This window comes from Heliangelus exortis, chromosome 20 (assembly GCF_036169615.1).
Source record: "Heliangelus exortis chromosome 20, bHelExo1.hap1, whole genome shotgun sequence".
Classification (NCBI taxonomy): domain Eukaryota; kingdom Metazoa; phylum Chordata; class Aves; order Apodiformes; family Trochilidae; genus Heliangelus; species Heliangelus exortis.
The window spans coordinates 3625707-3652572 of record NC_092441.1 but is presented as its reverse complement, the minus strand read 5'-3'; the positions used below and the strand labels follow the sequence as shown (position 1 = coordinate 3652572).

Genomic DNA, 26866 nt, shown 5'->3' with positions numbered 1-26866 from the left:
CACCAGGAATAAGGCCAGTTGCATGCAGCCTTGCAGGTTTGGTTCTGAATGGCAGAGATCTTGAAACATCTTCTGGTACCCACTTTACACTACCCAGAGTAAGAAAAGCCATTGCTGATCCCCCTTGTTGGGCACATGTGACATCTTTATGCATTTCCAGAGTTGAGTCCTGCTCTGAATACTCTTTATCTCTTACAATAGTAAGTACACACTCATGAAGGCAAACAGTATTAACTCTTATCTTTAGTTCTGTCATCTCTAAACCTACATTACCCTCTTATTTTCCAACATACATCATCACCTGATTGTTTCACTTAGAGCATTAAGGGCTTCTAGAACATGATGCCTTTATTATTCAAGGGTGTCATAGAGCACACTGCTTGAACATTACTACTTACTGTGGACATACAACATCACAATTTCTAGCTCAAAGAACAAAAAATCCAGAAATTTGTAGGATTTTTCCAGGCTCCACAACTGTGTTTAAGACCAGAATTTACTTACCATCCTCTTCATTCTTTTGAAACCTACAATTTGCCCTAATAAACAAGCTTTATTTTTCTTCAGCTTCTGGGCAGGTATGAGCTACACCCTACGCACAGCACACCACGACTGAGTCACATCAAGGGCCATAACAGGACCAAGTTTCACCCTTGGTAGCACACAGAGAACAGGAGAGGGAAACAACAGCACATGAAACATATCCTTATGTATGCTGACTGCCCTGTTTGGGACTGGTCACCTCTACACTCACACAGCACGGGGCTGGTGGCCTTTCAGACACACTACATGAGATGTCTTTGGATTTCATTTAATGGATTTGATTGACTGCACGTGGAAGGGTGAAGTTAGAGCAGCACAGTACCCAAATCTGTCAAATAAGCAGCTGTTCATATAAACAGTGCATCTTCAGTATTCTAGTTAAGATGATTTCACATTTATTTCAGTTACATTATTTAATAGAGAAGTTTCCCTATCTCTCATTATTTTATTTACACATCTACCACAACAGGGAAATTACTCCTATATATCATTTTACATTCTGCCTAGGTTTCCCACTGCACATTCTTTACCATACAGCTGCCTTAGTAGTTCTTTAGTTCTAAACAACTAAATATTTGGTAGTAATATTTGAGACTACTTTGAGTTATTTCCATGCAAAAAGAAGTATGCAATTAATATAAGTATTTTATCGGGCTGTGCCCTTCCTCAAATTTTCACTTTGGATTTCACTAATCAAGTTTCCAAAATAAAAGCAATAGAGATTGTTTAGAGAAGTTCTTTGCATGGACCAAAAGTGAAGTTCACAAAGAGAAGTACCTGGCTTACCAATGTAATTCACAGGGGATACCACTCCCCAGGAGAGTGTAAGACATCTCTGAACACAGAATTACCTTTTGGGTCCTTTGCTCAAGACAGAAAGGACCTTACCCAACCCTGCTTTAGAAACTCTACCTCAAACCTCAGCACCTCCTTGGAGTATTTTTAATATGCCAGCCACAACAGAGCAGCTTGTTGGCTTTGAAGTCAATCAGAACAGTAACCTCTTATATATCATAAAAGAATATGATGTCAGAGTCTTTAAAAGTCAATTCTAACATCAAAAACATCAGTTTACTTTCTTTTGCTTCTACCTCTAATTTAGCACATATTCAAGTCAGAGAAAATTTAAACAGACTACGCACTCACACTGCCTGAATTTTATTCAAAGCTTAGGAATGTTGAGTTATTTTTAAATTAAAAAAAGCTACATCTTCTTAGGAAAAAATACGCCTTTGAGACTGTGAGCCTGCCTTGTTTTTCCCCGATTTATGCAGGCAAGATCATCTTGAAAAAGGAGTTGTGTGAAGACAGAGAAGTATGACAAAGCATCTTAACCAAAGATAATCTTACAGCACTGAAGTCTTACACTAATTTGTTACAGTTACACTATGAAAGTTGCATACTAAAGTTTAAATTAAACTCAGATGCATACTTAGCTTCCCTAAATCACCAACAACAGTTCCTGCAATACATTTGCTGACAGATACAAATCCTCAAGAAGTTGAGCACTGACATTCAGAAGGAACTTTATAGCACATGCTGAAGAGACACAGTAAAGGGATTCAGACACTGAACCGCAACAGAGAACTGAGACACAAATGATACTGAGAATTAAGAGGAGCAGAAACTAAAGAACCGCCGCCTAGGACAAGCAAGAAGGAAACAGTTTTAGGCTACTAAAAGCCATCTAGGAATCCCCGCAGTTCCAGCAAGAATAAACCTTACTCTTTGTTTTTCAGGTATCACTTCTACTCCAGCAGTGCTTCTGCCAAACTGCGTACCCTGCTTCAGCCAAACCTTTACCTCAGTTGCAGGGAAGGAAGGGGGAAGTAACTCCATCCCGCCGAACCTTGCCCAACAGTAAAAATAAACCCCGCACCGGCCCGCTCTGACGGGGCGGCCTCAGCCCAGACACCGCTCCCCCCCGAAGCAGCCGCCTCCCAGCCGAGCCCCCGGGCTCCCCGCGGCCGGACCGACACCAGGGCCGCCGCCATCAGCCCGGGATCCACCGCCCTTTGGGGCGCCCCGGGAGCCGCCTCCTCCCCCCCCCCCCCCTCGCCCTAGGCCCGGTCCGGCCCGCTTCTCTTCACCGCCGGACTCCCCTTCCTTCCCGCCCGCCCCCCCAACCCCAACCGAGACCGGAGGGGAGACTGCCGGGCACCGGTGCCTCACGCCGGGCGCTGCAGCGGCTGTTTCAGCCCCTGCGGGTGCGGCAGAGCTGCCGGTGCTGCTCCGCTGCCCGGAGCGGGCCGAGAAGACGCGGCGGGGCCCGCCCTGCCCGCCTTACCTTATCCGCGGCTCATGGCACTGCCCGGCGCGGCCCCGGCGTCCCCCGGCCCGCGCCACCAGCGCCGCGCCGGGCGGCAGCAGGGGGAGGAGAGGCGGCGGGGCTGCCCGGAGCCGCCAATCCGGGCCCCGCGGTGGGCCGGGCCTGCCGGAGCCGCCGCAGCGCCGGCCCGAGGGGTGGGGCGGGGCACGGGCCCGCGGCGGGCGGCGTGAGGCGGGCAGAGGCCCGGCAGAGCGGGGCGGGTGTGAGGGGACGGCGGCGGCTGAGGGGGTACCGGGCAGGTCCCCTGAGGCGGGCAGCCCGCTGCCAAAGTTTCAGGCAGCCGGTAAGAGGCGAGGAGAGGGAAACGGCTCCCCGAGCCGCTCCTTGTCTCGGGGAAAGAGCAAACGGCTCTTTTTTACGGGGTCGGTGAAATTATGGGAAAACGTAGGTGAATAACGGTGCCCCGGTGGAAAGGAGGGGGCGGCTTGTGAGGGGCCGCCCTGCTCCCGGTGCCGGTGTGAACCCTCCCGGGTCTGCGGTGACCCCGGGAAACGGCGGCATTGGGCCGGGGTCTGTGAGGTGGGCTCGGGGAATGGTGACCGCGGTCAGGTCCGGGGGAACGGCCGCGCAGGAAATGTGTGTGCGAGAGGACGGGATGAAAGCAGCTGGGTAGCAAAACGCTGTACAAATGGCTAAAAATGATCTGCCAACCAACCAGACAGTTGTCCTGTGAAACATACCGTGTCAGAGGTCATTTTATTTACTCTTCGTATTTCCCCATTTGCGGCAGACTGGAAAATTGAAAAAAAAAAGAAAATTCTCGTTGTCAAAATGTAATATAATGGTCTCTTGCAATAAATTACAGCCTTACCACTGCTTTTACCCTTCACCTAATTGCTCTTGCTTCTGAATTCAGTTAATAATGAGATTACAACATTTACGCTGTGTCAGATTGATGCTGGCTTTAGCTACCCAGGTTCCTTTAGTTACCAGATGGGTAATTTGGCTGGGTCAATTCTTCTCACTTGTCTTTACATTAGCAATTTCAGTTTGAATTAAAACAAAGAATCCTGTAAGGTCTTGCAGACTCTATTTCATACCAGTGCTCAAATTCATTAAAAAGACAAGGTATTTTAAATATATGTCCAAATGTATTCAGTCATCTAGGACAGGTTTCTTTTCATAGCTGTCATTGTATATAGGCAGACCTTTGAATCATTATACAAAGCTGATGTTAATGTTTCCAAAGGCTAAAGATAAGATAATGGTTGTTTTCTTAACAACAGGTTTTCCCAAAAAGAACAGAGGCTATGGCTGAAACTGTGACTGGTGGGCTGGTTTTAGCTGTGTTTATGTATAAACAATTCATTAAATTTCTGGAGCTTTTTCTGCCCTCTATTTGCAAATAACTTAGGCAATATATGGCCTAAAAGGCCTGACCTCAAGAGAAATATTTTTGCACCTGAAGTTAGGTGCTCAGCAAAAGCTTCTTCCATAGAGTGATAGCTGCTGAGCAAAGGCTGAAGCCAACCCCTGGGAAAAACTAGGCACAAGCTGTATCTGAGCAGGTTACCTGCCTCTGAGCTTCATGGTTTCTACAGCCTCTTGGGAATCCTCTTCTAAAGGCAAGTCCCAGTCAGATGGAAGAGAAAAAAAGGAAAAATCTGGATTTTTGAATCATTCAGTGCTGTAAGTCCTTTTGTTGGATAATTTATCTTCCGCCTATTCTACAAAAAGACAACAGAATAAAGTAATGCTTTTTTATTTTTAATATTTCAGTATCCTATGTATAAATATGCAGTCATTCTGATAAACAACAGGCCTGCAGGTTCTAGAAATAGGTATCCACAGTCAGGAGCTGCTTTTGAAAAAAATGACTTTAATCTTTCGGAATCTGTGAGAGAGACATTTAAATGCCTTTTAAAAGCAGTGCTTCAGCAGGCTGTAAAAGAAGAAGTAATATTTCTCTCCCCCAAAGCAATTGTGTGGCTCAGATCATTTCTCTGTAATGCCCCCATCAGAATTTCACAGCTCAGGACAGTTAAAAGCTTGTGCTTTTGTGAGAAAAGAGCACTACATGAAATTTGGGTTTCCACAAACCTCTCATTGCTGTCAGATCTCCTGGGGAAGACCCAAGAACCACAGGACAGACCTGCCTGCAATTTTATGCTGAGAAGCTTTAAAACAAATGAGGCAGCAGCTGTGCCTGAACACATGAATCTTGGCACACACTGCTCTGTGTGTCTGAAAACAGCCTCACTGTTAGGTTGTTTGTTGTCTGTACAGCATCAGCCCCAAGGAAGCCTTAGCACAACAACAAACAAGCCCCCAGCCCACTCAAGGCTTCCAGTGGGCTTCAGCTGGTTCTGACTGGGTATGGAGATGAGTTATCAGCTTCCAGAATGCCCCCTCCTTCCACAACACTTGTGAGCCTATCTGCTGCTTGTCAAACACTGAAACAACAGCAACCCCCAGGGCTTTCCCTGCCTGATGCCCTCTCCCAAAGGGAGCAGGAGCTACAATTTGGACCTGACCCAATCTGCCCATCTTGGCCTCCAACCCATCACTTCTACTTTTCCTCACCAACTGACCCCAGCCCCTGAGCAGCAGTGCTGCTGCCTGGCTTCTCACAGGCAGAAAGGAGCCAGGTCATACCCTGCTCCTCAGAGAGCCTCTGAGCCAGCTCTCAGCCCAGCTCCAGCTTAGCTTCTGAAATCCCCCTGGGATCTGCAGAAACATTGAGCTTGTGTTGCTTCCTGTGCTAAAGCACATTATTCTGTGCTGGTTTTCAGTATTGCTTCTTCATTTTCAAAGCTGAGCTGAGGGCAGATCCCCTTCATTTATCCTTGTGATCGCTCTCTCTCTTTTTTTTTTTTTCCCATTTATTAAAGGTTTCTAGATTGATAAGTATCTGTGGAGAAACAGCTCTGGTACTACTCCTCACATCAAGTTCTTCCACATGCTCAAGGAATACACATTTCCAGAGCCAGAGGAGGTTTTCACCTCCACCTATCTCCCTACAGCTGTGGACTGAGGAACAGACAGGAAGGCACCAGCACAGACCTCTTCCCTGGCTCTCAGAAAGTCAAGTGGACCCACAGAACAAGCTAAAAGAAGGTGACCAGGGTGTGCAGAGCTGGAACCATGCTGCCAAGGTGACACCCAGAGGCAGACCTGTTCCCAAGGAGGGTGCTTTGCAATGCAGCCTAGGTCAAACAGTTTGCACACTGTGTACTTGCTCTGGTTTCCCTCAGGCCTGCAAACCCTTCCTGATGCCTCTCACAGAGGTTTATCTCCCTCTGACACTGATTCCAGGGAAAATGGCTGGTGTGTACCTATGGCACTGGTGCCATCCATCTCTGGGGAACCAGAGTCAACCCCGTGTGCCATGCAGAGCAGCCACGTGCATGCTGCCAAAGTCACATGAAGGTTGCAAAAGCTGCTATCTGTATTTCAGTGTACCTGGCAAATGCACAAAACTCTAAAAGCCTGAAATCTGATCTGCACATGATGGAGAAGTCAATACCCCTGCCTCCACAGAGACCTCTGTGAGTTAGAATATATGCTAGCTGAGTGGCTGGAGTGCTTTGGAGTGCAACTGTGACAAAATCCCAAGCTGGGGGAAGGTATGGGGGATACAACAGCACCATTCTACATTTTGTCTGCACAGGCATTACACCAGAAGTCCTTGACAATCATATCAGATGGTACAGACAATTTTCTATTAATCAAGACAAGCAAAGCACAAAATAAACAGCAGGTGTCCTGACCTTTTAGCTGCCAAATCACTCACCTATTTTAAATCTACAAGTAAATTTAGTACTCCTGATACAGAACAGCTGCAGCTATATATTTAAACCAGGCACATACACTGCAACTTTTCCACATGCACAGCTCTACCACAGGAACATTAACACCAGCCAGAAGCAACCTTCTGCTCTTGCCTGGACAGATGCTAAAGTTTCTACACTGATGGGCCTAATGTTAATGGTTAATAAAGGGAAAAAAAAAGTTGACAATAGACTAGAAATGAACAGCAATCTTCAAATCCAGAGCTCCAAGTCAACTGTTAGGTTGAGTTAGGTCCATAGTGTTTTGGGGGGATGGTGGTAGAAGGGAAGCAGAAGATATGGTCAGGTCATCTACAATGATTTCATTGTTCCTTGTCTTTACAGGGAAAGTCAGGAAAATTAATTCAAATTAATGACAAGTGTTACTTGGAAGTGGTTACTGAAGTTACACCAGAGTCCTGTGTGAGAGCTGTTACTCAGAATTAGAGTGGCCTTCATTTGATTCAGCTTTCTTCAGTTTCAGAGTGAGGTACACTAAATCAGGTTAATGCCACTTAATTCTGAATATGAATATCTGCATAGGGTTTAGCAGAATTTAAGTAATCTACCTCAAAAGATAATTTAGGCAAGGTTTCCTGAGTGTCCCCTTCGAGGAAAGACTCACATCACTAGATTTAGTGGGGATTATTCCTGGGTTGTGCTGGCATGAGCTCAAAACATCAACAGCATCACAAAAATAGCATCATCTTGCTCTGATGTCTTTGTTCTGAGAGCATTAACATCTGATCCAGAGGTGAATGTATACTTGGCAAAATGGATCAGAAATTGCAGCACAAAGTGAATTCTTAGTTACCAAAGAGAGATAGAACACTGAAGAAAGTGCAGTTTCCCCAGCTAAGATGGAGAACTGGCATAGATGGACCCCTGGGCAGGGCATTTCCCATGTTCTGAAAGTGTCAACAGCATTAATTGTTTGAAAAGGCTGATATCTTTTAGGCTATTGTGCATTTGAGACAGTGCAATTTCAAACAGCCCCATCCTGGCCCATTCCTAACAGATTTGGACCCAGCCTCCAAAGCCAAATGTTCTCATTGCCTCCACAAATTCTCGTTCTGGAGTTCACATTCTCCTTCTCTCCCAGTAATATTAACTGTACAGCACTTTAAGATCAAGACTTCAGCACAGAAACATATTAAATAATATCTGTGATAACTGCTCAGGTAGGGAACCTGAGCTCCTTAGAATACCTACTACAGGCAGTGAAAAGGGACAGGCACCTCTGAACAGGAGTCCTGGTGACTGTACAAGAGAGCAGGGCAGCTTTTAGCTCAGGCATCCAAGGCAGATGTCTGATGTGAGGCACTGAGAATCCCCTGCTCTGCTTCACTTTTTTATTTTCATGACCTGCTGCCTAGCCCATTCTCCAAACCTGCCCAGCTGCCCTGAGCCTTTTTGCTCACACTCCACAGCCACCTGAAACTGCTTCCTACTGCAAACAGCACCACACTGTGCAGGGCAACATCTGGCTCCATATGACCTTGAGTTTTTTCATATATGGGAGCTGTTCCCTGCTGTTCAAGAGTGAATCATATCTTGTTCAGAGTATCACAAAATCTTTTCATTAAGCACTGCTTAGTAATCTATCCAACCAGAATTCCCAAGTCAAAATTCCTGGTGTTGACAGATTATGCAATTTGTTTTTTATATAAAACCAATGGGATACTAAGGAATCTGGTAAGTACAAGCACAGCCTGCTCTGGAAAAAAAAGAAAAAAAAAGTGAACTAAACACAATCATACCTTAAGCTTTTAGAACAGCAAGCCCAGATTCCAGGCACTACTAAAACCTTCCTGATTTGAGTGAGCCTTACCAGGCAGTGCTGCCTTCTACTGCATTTAGACAGAAAATTAATCTTGATATTCAAAACCTTTCAAAACTCGCATGTTTTAAAAATAGCAAAATGTATTTCTTTTGAAGTATGGGCTTGTTACAGCTATTTAGGAACCTCTTACTGAACTCAGATGGATCTTGAATCTCCCTTGGGGATGGTTTAGATGTCAGTGTTCATTCATTAACAGACTGGAAACTGTCCAGGACAATATTGCAAGAAAACACATGATGTCCAGGATTTCTTTCTGTTTCATCTCTTCATAAAGATGGCTTTCTGTGCAGTTCTCTGCAAATAAATCTGAAGTTAAATATGATGAGCAGGACAAGAACACAGAAATATTCAATCCAGTATTAGCAATGAATGCTTGCTTATTGGTCATCAGGGTGTTTCTCTCTAGTGGCAAGGGGAGTGAGCTCAAAAACTTCATTTGAGCAGTGAGAATCTCACCCAGCCCCAATTCCATCACTTACTCCTCTTTCTTGTCACTAAGTGTGCAATCAGGACAAAGACACATGCTGAGTATCTCACCCTAATGCCATCCAGACACAGGGCTCAGGCAAAAACCTATGACCCCAACAGGTCTAATGTTGACTTTCACTGGATCTTCTTTTGTATAAGAAACAAACAAGGTTTCCTACAGAAGCAGGCAGCTGAAACAGGAACAGCCACCCTACAAAAGAAGGCAAAAGGGCAGACCTGGAGGAGAAGCTAATGCATTCAGGGTTTGTCCTGACTGAAATGTTGGGCTTCAAAGATGCAGGGAGCAGCTCCTATGGTCTGACACGAGCAGCTCTCCCTCAAAACCAGGCAGAAAAAGGCAAACTTTACAAGAAACACCTTGAGAAAAAAAGCTGGTGAAGTGCTTCTAGATAAAGTGCTGGCTGGCTGAATTAAAATTGCATGCAGGGAAACTGTTTCCTATTGTCTGAATTCCACTTTTGTTCAAGGAAACAGATTTTTGTACTTTCCTTGTAAATTAAAGGGCTGCACCAAAGTACCTTGGTGATCAATTTTGCCTGCTATTAGAAACAATTTGCTGGGCCTAAAACCATCTAAGTGCTTTGGTCAAAGAAAGGGAATGAAAGCTCCATTAATTTCCTCATGGAAAGGCAACAACTTTATCCCTTTGACTTCAACTGCAGAGAGCCTGAAAAGTCAAGGATGCATGAAGCATGATTGCTATGACTTGTGAAGTGCAGAACAGAGGACATGTGCTGTGGATGTGATGGCTGCTGGCACTGCTTTGCCCTCTACCTTGTCTTTCACTGACATAAATAAGTGTAAAGCAGTTACCAAGTCAAACCAGTGACTGTGCACTGGTGGAAAGGACTCCAGAAGAAACAGCAATTAGGAGAATCAGTTGGAGTGAGCACACAGCCCTATCCATGTTTATGTGCAATGAAGAAAACAGAGATGTGACCTTTGTCAGCCAGTCAGTGCACTAATTAGTGTGTCAGAGATAATAACCTTTAAACACGAAAACCTGACCTATATATGCTACAAAAGAGGAAAAGGCAGCAATTTACTCAAGTCTCTACTATGCTGTTAATGATTATAAACTGAAATCTAGACCACAATGCAGGAAACTTGTAATTAAAAAGCATCAATTATAATTTTCTCCTTGCAGGGGACATTAGTCAGGTCTGCTTTCCACAGACCCATTTGGTATACAGATAGAATGTAGGACTCTGTGATTCATTCTGTAACAGTCAGAAAGAAATCAAGTCAGTGGGAAAAGATCAGCTTCAGAATAAAAAAAAGGAAAGAAAAAAGAAAACGGAAAAAAAAAATAGTTAAAACCCTTTCAGCAGTTCTTGTTTGACAAAGCAGAGGTGTGCATCAGGGTTGTTTTCTAATAGGGAAGCCTTGCCTCCCTCCAGCAATGACTAAACTGGATGGAAGCAGCATACACAATGTTCTGAGGTTTCAGGCCTGAGCCAGCTAATACATTCAGTCATGCTGAACATACCATCCTTCTGTAGAGATCAGCCAGTCCCCAAGGTCCCTGGGGGAAACATGAATCTCTCTTCCTAAGTCTGCATATTTCCCCTCTCTGCTCCTTTAAGGCCTCTGACTTCCAGCCAGGGGGGACAAATTGTCTGGAGGCTGTCACAGGCTCAGCACCCACAGGTAGAACCAGTTTTTTGAGTGCACACGTGCTGTTAAGTACATTTAGATGTGTTCTTCCAGCTCTGAGGAAGGGCTGAGCTCTGTTCACCAAATTTGTTTGGAATTTGCAGACAGGAAGGTAGTTCATTCCTGTTCTCTTAGTCTATTTCAGGAGTTTCCAGGAGTACAGGGCAGCACAAAATGCTCAATTCTTATCTGGAGGCCACAGCTCCAGGGGCAGTGGCCACATGTGATGAGAGTATCAAGCACAGCAGGTTCAGCTTGTTTGTGAGTACAGTCATTAGTGGCCAAAGGAACTGAAGCAATCCAGGCCATGCTGGTCACCTGAGGGGGTCACCTGGGCACAATCAGGGGCTAGAAAATGTGGTCACTGTGTGCAAGAACTGCATTTAGATTTATGTGGCTTTACCTGATTTCAGCTCTGTCAGAATCTGAATCACAGTAGAATCACAGCTCATCTCCAGTCACCTCTGAACCTTTGCCTCAGCAGCTTTTGCAGCTTTTGTCATTTCTAAATAAGAATGTCATGCTCTTTAAAGCTCCTGTTCCTTTAATGATCATAAAGTTGAAACAAAAATATAAAACATAAAATCAAAACTATGTTTTGCATTATGGAGACTGTGAGATTTTCATTATTACCATGCTTTAAATAATTTAAAACTATTAAAAAACAATCCATGTTCTCTATTGACAATCTCATGTTAATTTAACAACCCGTGTGGCTGTAATTTTCATTGACTGACTTACACTCTGACCACATCTTAATACACCTGGCATTTTTTTCTTCCAACAGATTCTCACAGCCTATTATCAAGCAGGGATGCCAATTTCATCCCCTGCAGTAATACCATGCCTCAGTCCACTTAAAGCCCTCATCTTTGTACCACTGATATCAACTTCTCTGTCCCCTCTACTCTTGAGGACAGGCCAGCAGCTCCCATTTTCCTTGCCTTGGAAGCACTTATCCCCAGACAGAGCTGAGTTCCCTGAGGAAAAGCTGGGGCTGGAAAGTGATGATTGCTCTTGGGAGAGGACACATTTCCACAACTTACTGCTGGTTGAAGCCTGAACTACCCCAGAGGATCCCACTCAGGAACAGCCTGGGTGGATGGTGAGAGCCATTGGGGAGGTCAGACACTTGTCACAGTGCCATGAAGTGTCAGTGGGTCAGGGACATCAGTTCGGCAGCTCTGAACGCTATGAAATTCAGAGTGGGCTCTTCTGCCCTTGTGCCACCCCCACTGATGTGCAAAGGGAAGCTCCTCAGGTGTAGACTTGGCTCTGCGAGGAGTTAAAACAAGAATAAACAGAAAGCTAGCACTGAGGATTTCAATCCAAGCTCTCTCTATGCCAGTGTTGGTGAGTGCTTTGTGGAAATGGGCAATTTCACAGTTCCTCGGCAAGGTTTGAACAGGGCTTGGCTTCTGCCAGCTCGGTGTAACACAATGTTTTCCTTTGAAACAGAACCCCAGTGTCAGGATCATGTCTGTGAGAGCAGCTGCCTCTCAGACAGGTTGCTCAGTGCCTACCACTGCCCAGATCTTTGCTGATTTGTGCTGATCTTTGCTGATTTGTGCTAAACCTTTCATTCCAGTTTCATGCTGTTACTGTCTGTCTGTCACTGGACTTTGCAGGTGATTCCCTCCCTGAGGAAACTGATTTCTTTTGCTCTTAATTTTAAAACTTCACTACAGTGATTATTTTTTGCAATGGTGAGAATTTTTTCAGCCTTCCCACTCAGTATGTCTGTGGCTGGTGAGAAAACAAATTACCTGTAAAAATATAAATCCTAAATTTAATTGAAGCTTCCCACTCAAGCCACATTCTCATGATTGCCAGGCTCTCTAAGCTTTTTTTTAATGGGAGCACCTGTGATTTAGAGTGGAGCATTTCAAAGCATGAAGACAATAAGCCCCATTCTTTGTGATTCTTTAGAAATGACAACTTGCTTATTATCTCCCAAATAAAGAGATGTTTATTCTGCTTTCACCAGTCTATTCAGAAAGGCCTTGAAATTCTAAATAACAAAATGTGCTGGCATTTTAGATCTGTACTGATACTTCATTACTTTTCAGATTGATTTCTAGTTTAACTGGTGGGTTTTTTTTCATCCAGTACCTCTGGTTTTTTTCAAACTTTGTTTCTTTGCCCTGTACCTGTCCTTTCCCTCACAGAGGGACAGGGCCAGCCTGCAGTCAGCCTAACATTATTTTTCCTGCCCACAAAAGCTGGGGGCTTATGATGCAAGCCAGCTTAGTGATAATTACAATATTAAGAATTCCAACTGAACCAAGCTCACAAAGAAGCAGTTAGAACAAACACATGACACCCCAGAAAAGTAAATAAACTTTGGGGTTTATGACCCACAGATGACCAGGATGTTTACTCTGCACAGAAACAGTGCCCCAGCACTTACAAACAATTCACTAACCTATGCCAGAGAGAAAGAAGTCATGGCTGGCAGGTTTACACTGGCTTTTGGAAGCTGCTCTTTAAGAATGGCAGAGGTCCAGGTGAAGAGGATTATACCACTGTGGGAATAGAAGTCATGAGGCTCAGTTTACTCTACACATGTAGGTGTAAATAAGCTCGAATCTGTCCCAGGAACCAGGCTGGCCCCGCAGCCCTCCACACACACCACGACCCTCCTGAGTCCCCCTCCAGCCTCAGCCCAACAGACCCAGGACCACCCGGGAGGCAGGAGGGACCCCTCGCACCCCTGTCACCACCCCTGTCTGTCACCAGCCCTGACGCCACCCCCGTCGCCCTGCGGGCCGGTTGCCACCAGGGGTCAGCACCGGATCAGGGCGGGAGGCGGTGGGCGCTGCCGGCGGAGCGGGGAGGCAGCGGGGAGAGGTCCTCGGGCCTTGAGCAGCGGTGACACCGAAGGAGCAGCGGGCAGACCTCAGTGCGGAGCTCCCGGTGGCCCTGCCGGGTGGTTCCAGCAGGAACCAGGCGTCTTTTCTTCCACAAAAGGGCACGCAGAAATATACTTACATCAGGCAAGAAAATAAGTGGCTGCTGGTTCGCTGGAAATGAAAGAAATGAACAGTGGCAAGGAAGAAGAGACTGTTGACTTAAACCATTTTTTATCTCATCTCTAAAGGCTCTGCTCTGCAATAGCAAAAATATTATCAAGTTAATCCAGGCAGGAGGTGGGTGAGCTGCTTTCTGACCACACAGGCTGTCAGGGGAACTGCTCTGCTCATGTCACCCCAGGCCTGAGGATATCCCATCACTTCTGTCTTCTCAAAAAGCAAATATTCAGCAATATATCTTCGTATTTGCTGAGCTCAACTTCATGACAACTTAGACATCTGCAATTTTTTTTTTGTTGTTATTCAGTAAAATACTATTTGAGCTCTAATCAGAGCATTACATTTTTTCAGTGGCAGATTGGAGCCCTATTTCCCAAACATTACCAACGGGACAATGAGGCTTGTTTGGCATCCAGAATCCATGCTCACAACAGGACATTTGGACTCCTTGGGTAGCTGTTTACTTCACAGGCCCATTAGCCTTGTCTTCACTGGAGATGTCAGCTGATCTAATGACCTCTAATTAAAAATACTGTTGGTATATCTGCAAGGCAAACCAGAAGAGCTCAAAGCAGCACACAGCACTCCAAGAAGTGGAAAGTTCACAAAAGTTTCAGAAAGGCAAACAACTTCTAGTGCAGACTAAATCCAAAATAGTTTAGGATTATTCCAGCCAAGAGACAAACTGAAACAGACCAAATGAATTGTCCCACTGCTGCACTATCATGCCCAGAAACCACTGCTCTTCTGAGCTGTGCCAGGGACTGTGGAAAGGTTTGTGGGGGAACTTTTACCTTAATGATCTAGCGAACGACTTGTAAACCAACTCATTGCATTTACCCGCTGCTTAAAGCGGTTCCTAACAGATCCATTTGTTGCAGAGATGAACATGTTTCAGATGGAAACTTATACAATGTATCCACATGGCTGGACTAATGAGAAGCCGTTCATTTGCAAGCAGTCACTAATAGGAACATGCAAGATACAATGCAAAGTTCAATTCAGAGTTTTCTTTATTAAAATAGCTCTTCACATTCTTATAGTAATTTGTATGGACACTCAAGGGATGCCAGAAAGAACATCTGCTGACCAGAGAGTGCCATGAAGTCAGTCATCTGTGAAAGGCTTATGATACAAACAATATTTGCATAGGGAACAATAAATTAGAGATATTAGACAGTAACTGGAGCTTGAAAATTTAAACGTTTGGAATGAGGATATAAAACCCTTTTGTATTCCTTGCTGGTTTTGTGGTTTTGATTCAATGCTTAAAGCAGTAACTATATATCTATATACAAATCCATGTCCTCTCTTTCACTGTTTTCTAATTAAAATGAGAACCTTCTTACCTGTGGCCCAGATCTTGTAGTAATTTAATCTGCAGTAAGAAAAGGAGAGCAATTGCAGTGTCAAATCCAGCTGGTTAAGGGGCTGGGAAAGTACTTTTTCTAATTTGTTTTGTGTTCTTTTTTTAAACTAATGCAACTGAGATAAACATGCAAAGATTAGATCCAAGTCCCAACTGGATCTGTGTTAGTGTTTTATCATACTATACAGAAAAAAAGGTAAGTATGGAGTTCCACACTGGACAAACAGGACACGAGTAAGACTTCAGACCTTTCCTGAAATCAAAGGGATAAGGATTATATGTAACAGGATTTTCAGGTACAAACTCACTGATCTGGGTGTAGTATATCCACCCACTCAAGACCTTCGTGGTGCATCATCCAAAAAAAAAACAACCTGTGATGGGCAATCATTCCTTAAAGAACCATCACATCAAAGTAACCAACAAGCCTGAGAACTTTTAAAGAGGAAAAGCAATTTAGTGAAGAATAAAGAATATTTGTGCCTCTACTGATAGAAGCACTTGGTAAAGTTCTGAGTCTCTGAACAGTTATTCCAGTTCTTAGGGAGCCCAGAGCTCACTCCTCCATCAGGCCCTCATGGCAGTGTTCCATCCAAGTGAGTGATAAATGAGTTGGCTCCAAGACTGGGAGCAGTCCAGCTGCTGCAGCACAGGGAGCTCAGCACAAGCTGTAAGATCATGTCAAAGTACACACATGGATGGTCCAGCTGTGCTGAGCTCTCTTCTGCTACAGGAGAGTGCTACTGGTAACCAAGTTTAAAGCAAGCTTTTCCTCAGAGCATGATGAACCAGAAGCTAGAAAGGCAAAATTGCATTAGCAGGAGAAATTAAAGATGGGAACCTAGGTCAATGGTTTCCAGAGCCACTTTCCTATGAGAATTTTTATTTGCAGTTTTTTTCCATTAAATGCTTTAGGAACTTCTCTATTGTTCCCCCTGAGGAAATAAACTTTGAAAAGAGAGCCTGGCAAACTCATAAATAAGTGCTGCAGAGCTTTTGAAACATTTGCAACATCTTCCATCTTGGCTTGTTTTCTTCTCCCAGCTGATGTTTGAGATGTTCTAAGTAGCATCAGGATGCCCTTGTATTCTCTGTTGGCAACAAGACCAAAAAAAAAGAAAGAAAAAAAAAAAGGTATGAATATAAACATCCCCTTTCCCTCTCCTGTCCTTTTGGATTAATATAAAAAAATTAAATATAGAAACATATTCCTTAGACCACTGTACAATGAGTTAATGACTACTCATAGTTCCCTGGGGAGATATTAGTATTATCTTCATCAGATAAAAAAGGAAATAAGACAGTGGGAGATTTAGGCTAACAATTACAGGCTAGGCTGCAATACTGTTAATCACCAACATCTGCAACTGGGCGCCTACTGATAAAAGTTGGAATCTTATGGGAACTGCTGGCATTCCAGAAACCTGAAAGTCAGATCCCTTATTTATGAGCAGGTGCCCAGCTGCCACAATCAGTGTCCCATCTTCAGTCCCACAAGAAACAAAACCTTTTGCTAAGAAGCACTCAGGTATCTCACCAGTGAGCCAAGTAGTGCTCAACTTACTGACAGTGTGTCCCTACAACATTCCTTTATTCAGGACACAGCAGGGACACAGAAACCTGGCACTGAGAACCACAAAACAGTGTGCAGAGGAGTACTGTGTGCCAGCCAATGGGAAAGGACAAGGAGAGATCCCAAAGTTCATTGTTTTTAAATTATATGACAAAAATAACTCTGTCCACTGAGTATTCACAACTGTCAAGTCTTTCCTGATGTCCACTGCCAAAGCAAGTCTTCCTCCAACAAAAATCTGCTACGAGTACACAGTGGCCTCTAACCTAATAGTTCAGTCTGTCAGCACCAAGGCTCCCAATCCTTTTTGTGGACTTACCCCCAAAGGATTTGCCCCATGAGTCAGAGGCAGGAATTCCTGGTTTATAATTCAATGTTTATTTCAGAGTATCACCGTGTTTTTCATATCCTGACTGCCTGAGATCCCTCCACAATTTTAAATGGACACATCCTTCATCCTTCATTTCCTGTCTGGAACTATTGTGCCCAGGTAAGCACATGCCAGGTCCCTCTCTGGAGCTGGCTATGTTGTGCTGGTAATGTGAATAAATTCCTTTACCATTGTGAATTCACAAAATACTTTTGGGATCACTTGAGTAAGATGAGAAAAAAAAAGATGAGCTTAAAAAAAAAATTAAAAAACAACCCAGAGCTTAAAAATATTTAAATTGTACAGATTTCTGTCTCAGAGGGTACATTCTGATGTTGAACAAATAGGCAGCTAAAAGTACACCACATCCTGATGGAGGCTGCCAGTCCTCGTGAACCCCCAGGACAGAGTCAAACAAACAAATAAACACACACTTCTAAGAGGTAACAGGGGAGGAGGAGGAGATATGAAGTCAGAATGTACTGCTGAGGTAAATTTGACACAATACCAATTAGTATTTGGCGAAGTGGCTATCTCATTGTTAAGATATTTCCTTCAATATGTTTTCAGAAACTGGAACCATTAAATAACTTGGAAAGATTGCCAGCTCTGATTTCAGGAAGGAAACCTCCTCCCAGTTCCTCTCTAAGTAATTCACTTCTTTTTGCAAATGCTTCCTATGGATGGCATTTAAGATACAAATTTCTGAAACAGAGGAGAAAGAGGGAAGCAACTTCAACACAAAACTTTGGGGTCATTTCTAACTGACCTAAAAGTCCAGCACATTCAGGTTCAAGGTACTCTGGACTGCAAATTAGTCAGAACCTGTTCTGCAACTGAGCCTTTGTACAATTCAAATAATGTAAACTTTAACTGATTGTTTTTTGTAAAGCACCACCTTTCTTGACATAATACAAACACTTTTTCAGTGCCTCTGAGTAACACAACATTTATTTTCAATAGATGGTGCTCACTAAAGCCCTGAGTCCAATTTTATAATAGTCTTCCAGTGAAGATGAAGCAAAGTTTCTAAGTTTCCAGGCTGGATTACATCTATTTTGACAGAAACTCTGTTGGGGCAAATGCACAAGGCCTGGACTAACATCACAATCATTTTCTTCATCTTTCTTCTCCAAGGTGCAGTACTCTGTTTTGCCTCTGACTTCTGCAAGATCAATGCAGAACTGAGTAAGCCAGAAGAGTTTATCTGAGAACTGGAACCCACATCATTATATGAATTTAGAGAGTGAAAAGGACTCCAGGATCTGATAAAGAGTCTCCACCATTATTACCAAACAAAAAGTTTGCATGTTCTCCTGCCTCTGAAAACACAGCTCTTAGCAAAACACCACTCTGCTGCCAGGCCCTTTGTCCCACACTTCTGCAATACCTATTACTTTCTAAAAAGAGTCAAATTCTGCAAGGTTTTTGACAGATCACTACAGCTAAATAATCCATCCAGCATTTCATGTGTCTAAGATGCCAGCTGACCAGCCTAACTCCTGAAGTCCTCCTTTCACTCACAAACTAAGGGAGTAGCAGATAGAAAGCAACTTCACCTCTGAGTCAAATGTTTTATTTGGCTATAAAAAAGCAGAACAGCTGGGGAGGAAGTTTAAGCCACTTGGTCACCTTATAAGCATTTTCCTTTTCATGAGTAGGATCAACAACTCCTCATCTGGACCAAACCTCTGACAGTTAAGCATCGTGTGAAAATGAGCTACAGAAATAAACAGTTGCAAGAAAATAATGCTAGAAAGCACCTTAGCAGCTCCCTGCCTCTTCTGTGCTCAAGTATGTTGCCTGAGAAGTGCTGAGAGGCAAACAGGGAGGATGGAAAATCTCTGAATTTATCTGACCAGTCCAACTTTCACTCATTTATCTGCAGCATTCAAAAGAGCAATGGTGCTGCTTTATTGGGAATAGAAAGGGGAATTTAAGAAGCAGAAGATGGGGATCTATTTTTTCTTGCCTTGTCCTTTAAGCCCTAATAACTAGGAAAAAAAGAATAGTTACTGTGTTAAGTACATGAACTGTGTCTAGGGAGGGGACAAAAATGACTCTGACATGAACTGATCAAGGCTACTTCTAGGAAAACTCAAGATGTGCAAGAGTTATAAAACTGACTTTTCTTTGGGGTGTTTCTGAAAATGGAATTGGTTTTACAGAATAACTATTTTTATTACTCTCCTATCATTTTATTACTTCCTATCATTAGGAATTTGTACAAACTCCACAAAGAAAATGCTGCTCTCAGCAGACACTTTTCTCCCTTGAATCTAACATTACTTCACAGACTGTCTGGTTTAGTGAGCTCTAATAGCCCAATTAATGATGATGAAAGTGATTTACATGGGGTACTCAGTGTTATTTCCACTGAAGCAGCCTCATTATATTTCCATGGAGAAAATTTTTTACTCACTTTTGGTCACAAGAAAAGAAAAAATAAATCTTCATAAAACTGCAAGTCTTTTATCCAATGTCCATTATAAATTATGTAGGATATGGGAAAAAAGAAGACAAAATCTCCCCCCCTAAGCTCACAGCACATGTCTGTCACAGCCACTCCTGACCATTTTTCCCTTTGTATCAGACAGGGACAAACTTTCTTCTGCCTGACTGGCCAAGATATTCCTGGTATAACCCAGAGCAGGGTTCAGCTCAATTTATTTTTAGAAAATGAAGAGCTAAGAATTAAAACAAACCTTTAAACTAAGAGAGACAGTGATACCATAAACCCCACTGGCTTGTTAATATATTTCTGTTTATTGTAACACAATCTGTGACCTTCAGTGCACTGCCAGTGTCTGTAAATAATACAATGGGTTGCTTTTTTATCCCATGGGGATGAGTGCTGGTGGAGCCTTTCAAAATTCCAATGGATGCCTTAAGCTGACACAGAGTGTGCTACTGTGATTCTTATTTATGAGTCTCTCTCTTCTTAAGTACAAGTTCCAAAGTCACAAAGTGGATGGCAGAAAACCCACCCTGTCTGCTTGGTTTGAGGTTGCATTAGATAGCTTATCTGACATTCATGAAAGTCCTCCTGAAAGGTATGTTCCCTGCCTCTTAGATCTCTTGAGAGTAGAGTAGCAGCTCTTCAACACATGTATTCTTTAAAAAAATAAATTAAAAAAAGAATCCATATTTTTTCACTGGCTTCTTAGCCCTGTAAAGCTGTTCACCACTTACAGAACCTTCAGAAAACTCCCAGCTGTTTAGCTGAGATCCTCCACATATGAATTTTCACCTCTTGGTTGGAGCATATAACTGTGACACAGTCAGGTTCTCCAAGGTAAAAAACTCACACTCCTTTAAAATATCTTACAAAGTCCCAGTTTGCACCACCAGCCCCTAGAGCCATCCCATTTGCTGTACCAGTGGATGAAAATGAACCCAGAGGAAAACGACCACAGACTGTGAAGAAAAAACTGACTTTATCCAAGTTCAGATGATCAGCCATTCCTCCTGAGCTCAACTCTTAATTTGGTATCTTAGGAAGAGCCTCACTTCCCTGGATATTCCAACCAGAAAATGCCTGTGAGCAGGCACACCCCGAGGAGATTCACTGCCACTAAACACCCTGCAGTTTCACAGATGGGACTGGCACAGCAGCTTTCTCCCCAGTGATATATTAACCAGTTTAGCAGATTTTCATATGCAAATCCCAGGTACCTCAGGTCCTTCAGGAGCCTAAAGCAAGCAGCAACCATCCCCAGCCCTCTGCCATTCTGTCAGCATGAATATTTGTGACACTTATCCAAAGCTCTGCAGGTGTTACCACAAATCCTTGGAAAATCAGTATTTGTCATCTACCTCCTGTAGAAGCACTACCAAACACCAGACAGCTTCATCAACTTTTAAAGCTGACCATTTTATAAAAGTAGTACTGAAAGACTGATTAGTAAGAATATATATGAAGGGATTGCTCAGTAACTGCCCAGCAATGGTCCAGAAAAAAATAAACAATTAAAACATAGCAACACTTGAACACTTTGTATTTCAGTAGATACATAATGGTCTCAATCCAATCTCCCTATATTTAACTGGTTAAAATAAAAAAATATATACTTACAGAATGCCTGTTTTCCAGAGAATCTGCAAAATAAAATACAATGTATAAATTATGGAACAGCACATTGCAGAGAGATCAATTCTGTTACAGAAAATAGATTTTTATGTTAAATCAAACCTTTCTTGTTTACCTTCCAATCATGTAAAAATCACTACCTACAACTAAGCTTCAGGCTCTTGGATACTCAGAGGTACCCAAGTACATGAATCTGACCAGAAATTTCAAAGATCATGCTGGATGTACATGTTTGACAGCTTTCCTGACTACAGGTCAGAGCAGAACACATGCTGATACTGGACATAAAAGAGTTTTCCTTTTAAAGGAGATTCCTTTACAGTTCTCATGAGCATTATACTTCCTCTTCCAATTCTTTGCCAGGAAAATATCATACTGCAGAAATCCAGGATAGGATACAGTTTTCAGGGTCAAATAAGATCCTGTAAATACACCTGAAATTTTATTAATAAAAAGATGCTTGCTCCCAGCCTGAGAGAGAGTGGGCTCTTTCCATTTAGGACCAGTGAAATTTAAGATTAGAGCTTAAGTTATTTTGGTTTGTTTTGTTTTTTTTTAAAGTGGGTTTAGCTATTCAGAAGTTTCACAGAATACTCAAACACTAAACCAAATATTTCTTTACCCTCTGAAAGTAAGGCAATCTAGAGACAAGAAGAAAGTAACTCCACTTTTAGAGGACTTCAAATATTGCTTAAAGTGCTCTTTTGTGTGGTCTGTTAAGATACTTCCCACATGACAAAAGTGGTGAATCTTGAAGGGTATTTTCTTGGAACATATATCAAATTCAGTGGAGAGGTGTTGTGTCAAGAATATTCATCTAAAGTTCAAAAGCAGAGGGTTTTGACTGTGGTGCTGGGTGAATCTTGCCAGGGTTTTTTCTGTGAATGTGGGGTAGTCTCTGAATCTAGAGTTTATCAAAGGATGAAGTTTTTTTAAGTATCAAATAACAACATCATATTTAGAACACTTATATAAATTGCAAAAAGTTCCCTGAAATCATGAAATGAAGAATATTATGAAAAGTACTGCTACTATAAATGGACCTTAATAACAGCCCTTTAGGAACATTTTTGCCAGCCAGCAGAACTAATGAGGAAACTGAACAGAGCTGTGAATCCAACTCTGCAGCTAACAGTGCTAAATCACTCTCCTTTCCTTGCTACTTTACCACTACATCCAGGAATATTCGTGGTGCACTTAAACTTGTACAGTTCCTACCACCCACATTTTTATTAGAAGAGGATTATGATTCTGCTTCACTGAGAGCAGCCCCATGAACACAGCACACAGCCAGGCTGCAGTTCCTGGAACACAGAAGGACCACCTTGAATGATGCTGGATTGCACACTGTGAGTTTTCTCCAAGACAGTTCTACCCCAAAACTTTTAGCCTAGGAAAAGGATTAGCAGCCTGGGGTGACTACAGCATCTTATAGCAGTGCAGAAACTTAATTTCAATATAAAATTTATCTCAATGTTTGCCAAGATTGATCCTTATATGTTTAGCCAGTTTGATAAGAAACAAAATAAAAAGTTACATGGCACAGACATAAATGCTTTTTGTGCCCTGACAGCAAACAGAAGTGAACAAAAGCACTGCTGACCCAAGTGCTACATCAAAGCTTGACTTGAAATGGACATAACTATATGTAAGATTTATGGAGTGAGGCATTAACGAGCTGAAGTTTAGGCCTCTGACACATTGTATTGTGCTTACAGGAAGGAGGAAATGAGAAATTTTGTATAAATTCCAAACTTCAAACAACGGGATGTTTGCTACCAGGTCACAATGACAGATCTCCCACCTCCTTGTTATCTGTCACCCAGATCCAAACTAGTGTGACTTTCTAGCTAAGTATCCTGTGTCTACCAGGAGAATGTCACTATCTGTGTCCTTTTGCAAGTGCTTCTGGAAGGTTACATGGTTTCTAAAAGGTACCAATCAGGTACCCTCTAATGAAAGCACGATGATGCAGTGCCTTTGTAGATCCTTTGCTACATCAATCTTTACACAACTTTTTTATTTAATGCCTGTTAAAAATACAATGTGTTTTTTTGCTCAAAACACACTGATTTTACTGTGATGGAAAAGAACAGAGAGGTTTTCAAATAACACTTGGCTTTCCCTATCTAACAAAAAACAAGGAAATGGGATATGCTGGATTCTGGTCATATGCAGAAAAATTGGTCAAGCTTCCATAGCAGGACAAACAAGAAGCTGCATATTTTGTAAAATGAATCTGAGCCAAAGGTCTGGTGCTGGTGATTCCTACAAGATTCCCAAGTCCACCCAAAGGTAGGTGTTTTTATGGATTTCTGATTAATTTGAACTCTTGCTATTGCTTTTAGTTGATGGAGCTTCAAATTCAAAGAGCACCTTTTTACAAAGGGATACATTAATAGCAGGAATTTAAGGCACTGTCATCACCACCTGTCCTGCCCTCTCTCATTGCCAGAAGTTATGGAGAAGAGACTATAACAGCCTGACCAGCTGCAACTCACAACACACCTAAGACCCATCTACACCAGTGCTGAAAGGTAAAATGCTTGACTACCAGCTGAAGATGCTGAGCTGCAGACACAGAGTACATTCTGCCAAGACTTTTCTTGGAGCAGCAGCTTCTAACAGAATCTTGGCAGGCAGTTTGGGAACAGATCTTACACAGGGGCATGCATGCAATTCAGCTTCGTGGTTTAGGTTCAAGCAAGGTCAGAACCTCCCTGCATATTTCTGTCTTACTGACACCATCTGGCTTTGCCTAATTTTTGGCTGAAGCTATTGTAAGCATTTGGCTCCAAAATAAACATCTCACGGATCCAGGCTTTGGTCTAGAACATGCCTTGGAACCTCAAGATCCAAATAATTTTTATTTTGGAGAAGAGAAAGGTTATTTGCATGATTTTGGACTGCATGCAGCTACCATGTGCTCATAAGACCTGAGTTTTGAATAACATAATGAGTCCCCAGACCCTGTGAGTTTTCTCCATGCTGGAAAAGGTGCTCAGTGGGAAATTCTGGCTAAGTACAGAGGTGTTAAGCCTGAGGCTCAGTAGCAGGAAAGTATTCAAACAGATTTCCTGATTGCTAGAGCTGATTTCTAATAGTTTGTTCCAAACCACTGAATGTAATGGGGATTTCTCATGCCTCTTTCCACTGGGATATATTTGTGTTTCCACAGTACATTGTTAGTTGCAATAAGATTCTTAGAATTTCCTGTCTCGCCACTGCAGTTGCTTCCAAGTGACCAGTTCAGTTTTCCAGATTTAGCAGCATAAAGGCTCACTCTGCATTTTGCTCACTGCATCTCCATTTTCCTAATGGAAAATTAGGAATAGCTACCTTGCAATAAGCCTCACTCAATGAGTTCAGTTCAGCACAGAACAAGATGAGCACAAAGCCTATCACTGGCTTCTGGGAGCTCTGGATCTGATACAGATGCAAGAAAGGACAAGAAATGCCCTGCAGAAATGTAAGGAAATCTGTGAGCTGAACTCTTATTCTCAGCAGTATGAACAGAACTGTGCTACCCCCAAAACTGTTGAATCAATGTTGAAGGAATGATGGAGAGGCTTGGACTTCCTGCCTCTGCTGCTGCCTTTTGGGGGATGAAAGGTGTGATGGAAGTAAAAGAGCAGCTAAAAGAGCCCCCACCCACTCACTGAATTCAGTATCTGACACATCCTGACCCCTCCCTCAGGAAGAGCATCAACTGCCAGCCTGGTGGGTTGGGATTCCAGCACAGGCAAAGCTGGCAGCAGGGCCACAGCCACGTTATCATTCTTGGCAGTCTGTGGATTACAATTGTTTGTTTTGCTCCAGTCTCAGACTGTCTCCATTCTTTCTCAACAAAAAAAAAAAACAGCTCTGGGACTGGGCTGGGTATCCCTAACTCCCAATATGCTTTGACCTTTGCACAGAACAACCAGAAAAAGCAGTGTTTTAAGGAAATCAATTCATTTTGATGGGTGTGAAGGACTTCTAGGCAAAGGTGTTATTGACTTGAGTGGTACTGATTGTGACCATTCCCCAAAACACTAAAGTAAATGTCTGTTAATACAGAAAAGGTTTTAAACCTTACTTGAACACCTGAACTTCCTGAACACCAAATCTTTCTCTGAATTAAACTAACATTTCAATAACAATTCAGAGATAACTTCATCTCTGAGTTGCTTCCAGAGACAATGCCAGTGATCAGCATCTTCCTTAAACCTCTCATGATATAAGAAGAAATCTAACACCCAACTTAAGAGACTGATATCCTTTATCTATGGTACTATTACCTTACTTTCAGTCAAAATACACCTGACCTGAACTTCACAAATGAATAATCATGGAATCATTTTGGTTGGAAAGGACCTTTATGACCCTCAAGTTCTGCTGCTTACCCAGTACTGCCAAGTCCCCCACAGCCCATGTCCCTCAGCACCACATCTGCACATCATTTAAATCCCTCCAGGGACAGTGACTCAACCACTCCCCTGGGCAGCTTGTGCCAGGGCCTGACAACCCTTCTGGTCAAGAAATTTTTCCTAATATCCTATCTAAACTTCCCCTGTAACAACTTGAGACCATCTCCTCTTGTCAGCACAATGCCAAGGCCTGGGGCTTGGAAAAGTTTAGAACATTATCTGCACTATAGATTAATGACTTGGGATAAGACCAAGCAATGCCTGTAGACATTAAAATACAAAAGAAGCTGGTGACAGACATGGCATCTGCCTTACAGGGCACAGCAGTGAGGGGCATCACAAAACTGAAGAGGAAAATTATCTTAGCTCAGTCACAAAGAATTGTATCAGTTGTAATAACTTCTGACATCTCTTCAGCTTCCTCCCCAGTGGACACAATTTCTAGAACACAGAGCCAACTCCTTGAAAAGACAAAACTGCTTACAAAGCCCTCAATTAATTCTAATTAAACAAACACCAGCCACTATAGTTACCTAAAAACTAATGACAATAAAATGTTACCTAGGTCTTAGGTAATAAATCTGTCAAATTGTGTAGGTGGCACCAGTTCCCAAATTATTGTAATTTCCCCAGAAGACACATTTGTCTGAACCATTAACTTCCTGAAGTACACAGTGATATTGAAGTACTTAAGAAGACAGCTCTATTTCCTAGGCATCCTCCACTGCATTTATACTTTGCCTCCTTGCAATCCACAGCCTATCAAAAATCAAAGTAAATGTTACATTTAAGCAGGCTGTAACCCAGCTATGCAAAGCAACAGCACAGAGATGTGATGCACTGCTTATCTATTTGAAACACTTTTCCTGCCTATCAGTCAGGAAAAACAGACGTGATTAAAACAATAAACTGCAACCATGTTTCCAAGAATAACTGAAACAGTTATGCATAAAAGAGCAGGTGGACTGCAAGATTAAGTGGCTTTTGCATATCACCTGGCTAATTCAGCTCAGCCCTTCAATCAGATTTTATTGCAATTCCCACTTAATGCCAAGCACAGCTCTGCTGTACCAACCTTGAGTTTATACTCCAACACACAAAACATCCTCCCAGTACATGAGATTTTCCATTATGCCCAAACCAGGGATGGTGAAAGGTGTTATAAGCAGCTTCACACCTTGGCAGAAAGCAAGCATGGGATTATACAGTCAGCTGCTGCAGCTTGTTACAGGTCCAATTCACACTCACTGGAAAAGACTCCAAGACAGGGGTGACCTTTGGGATCAGCCCTGAAACAGGCTGGTTTGTCCTCAGGATGCTGCCAGGTGATTTTCTACATGAAGTACCTTACCCTGTTCTCTTGTGTGAATGATATTCTGCTTTTCACTGCAAG

At 42.8% G+C, this 26866-nt stretch overlaps 2 protein-coding genes across 4 annotated transcripts in view; both read right to left on the bottom strand.

Annotated features, from left to right (window-relative positions):
• Positions 1-2963, bottom strand: part of TEX2 (testis expressed 2) — a 42436-nt gene extending 39473 nt beyond the window's left edge. The window contains exon 1 of the mRNA XM_071764468.1: positions 2831-2963. The gene's annotated coding sequence lies outside the window, so the exon portion shown is untranslated. The remainder of the gene's footprint in view (positions 1-2830) is intronic.
• An 11694-nt stretch (positions 2964-14657) lies between these two features.
• The window catches only part of PECAM1 (platelet and endothelial cell adhesion molecule 1), a 39166-nt gene continuing 26957 nt past the window's right edge, over positions 14658-26866 (bottom strand). For all 3 annotated transcript variants that reach the window (XM_071764474.1, XM_071764472.1, XM_071764473.1), the window contains 2 exons: positions 21050-21072; positions 14658-16122 (listed from right to left, as the gene is read on the bottom strand). In XM_071764474.1, coding sequence (XP_071620575.1) covers positions 16093-16122; positions 21050-21072 — 53 coding nt within the window. In that variant the 3' untranslated portion in view covers positions 14658-16092. The remainder of the gene's footprint in view (positions 16123-21049; positions 21073-26866) is intronic.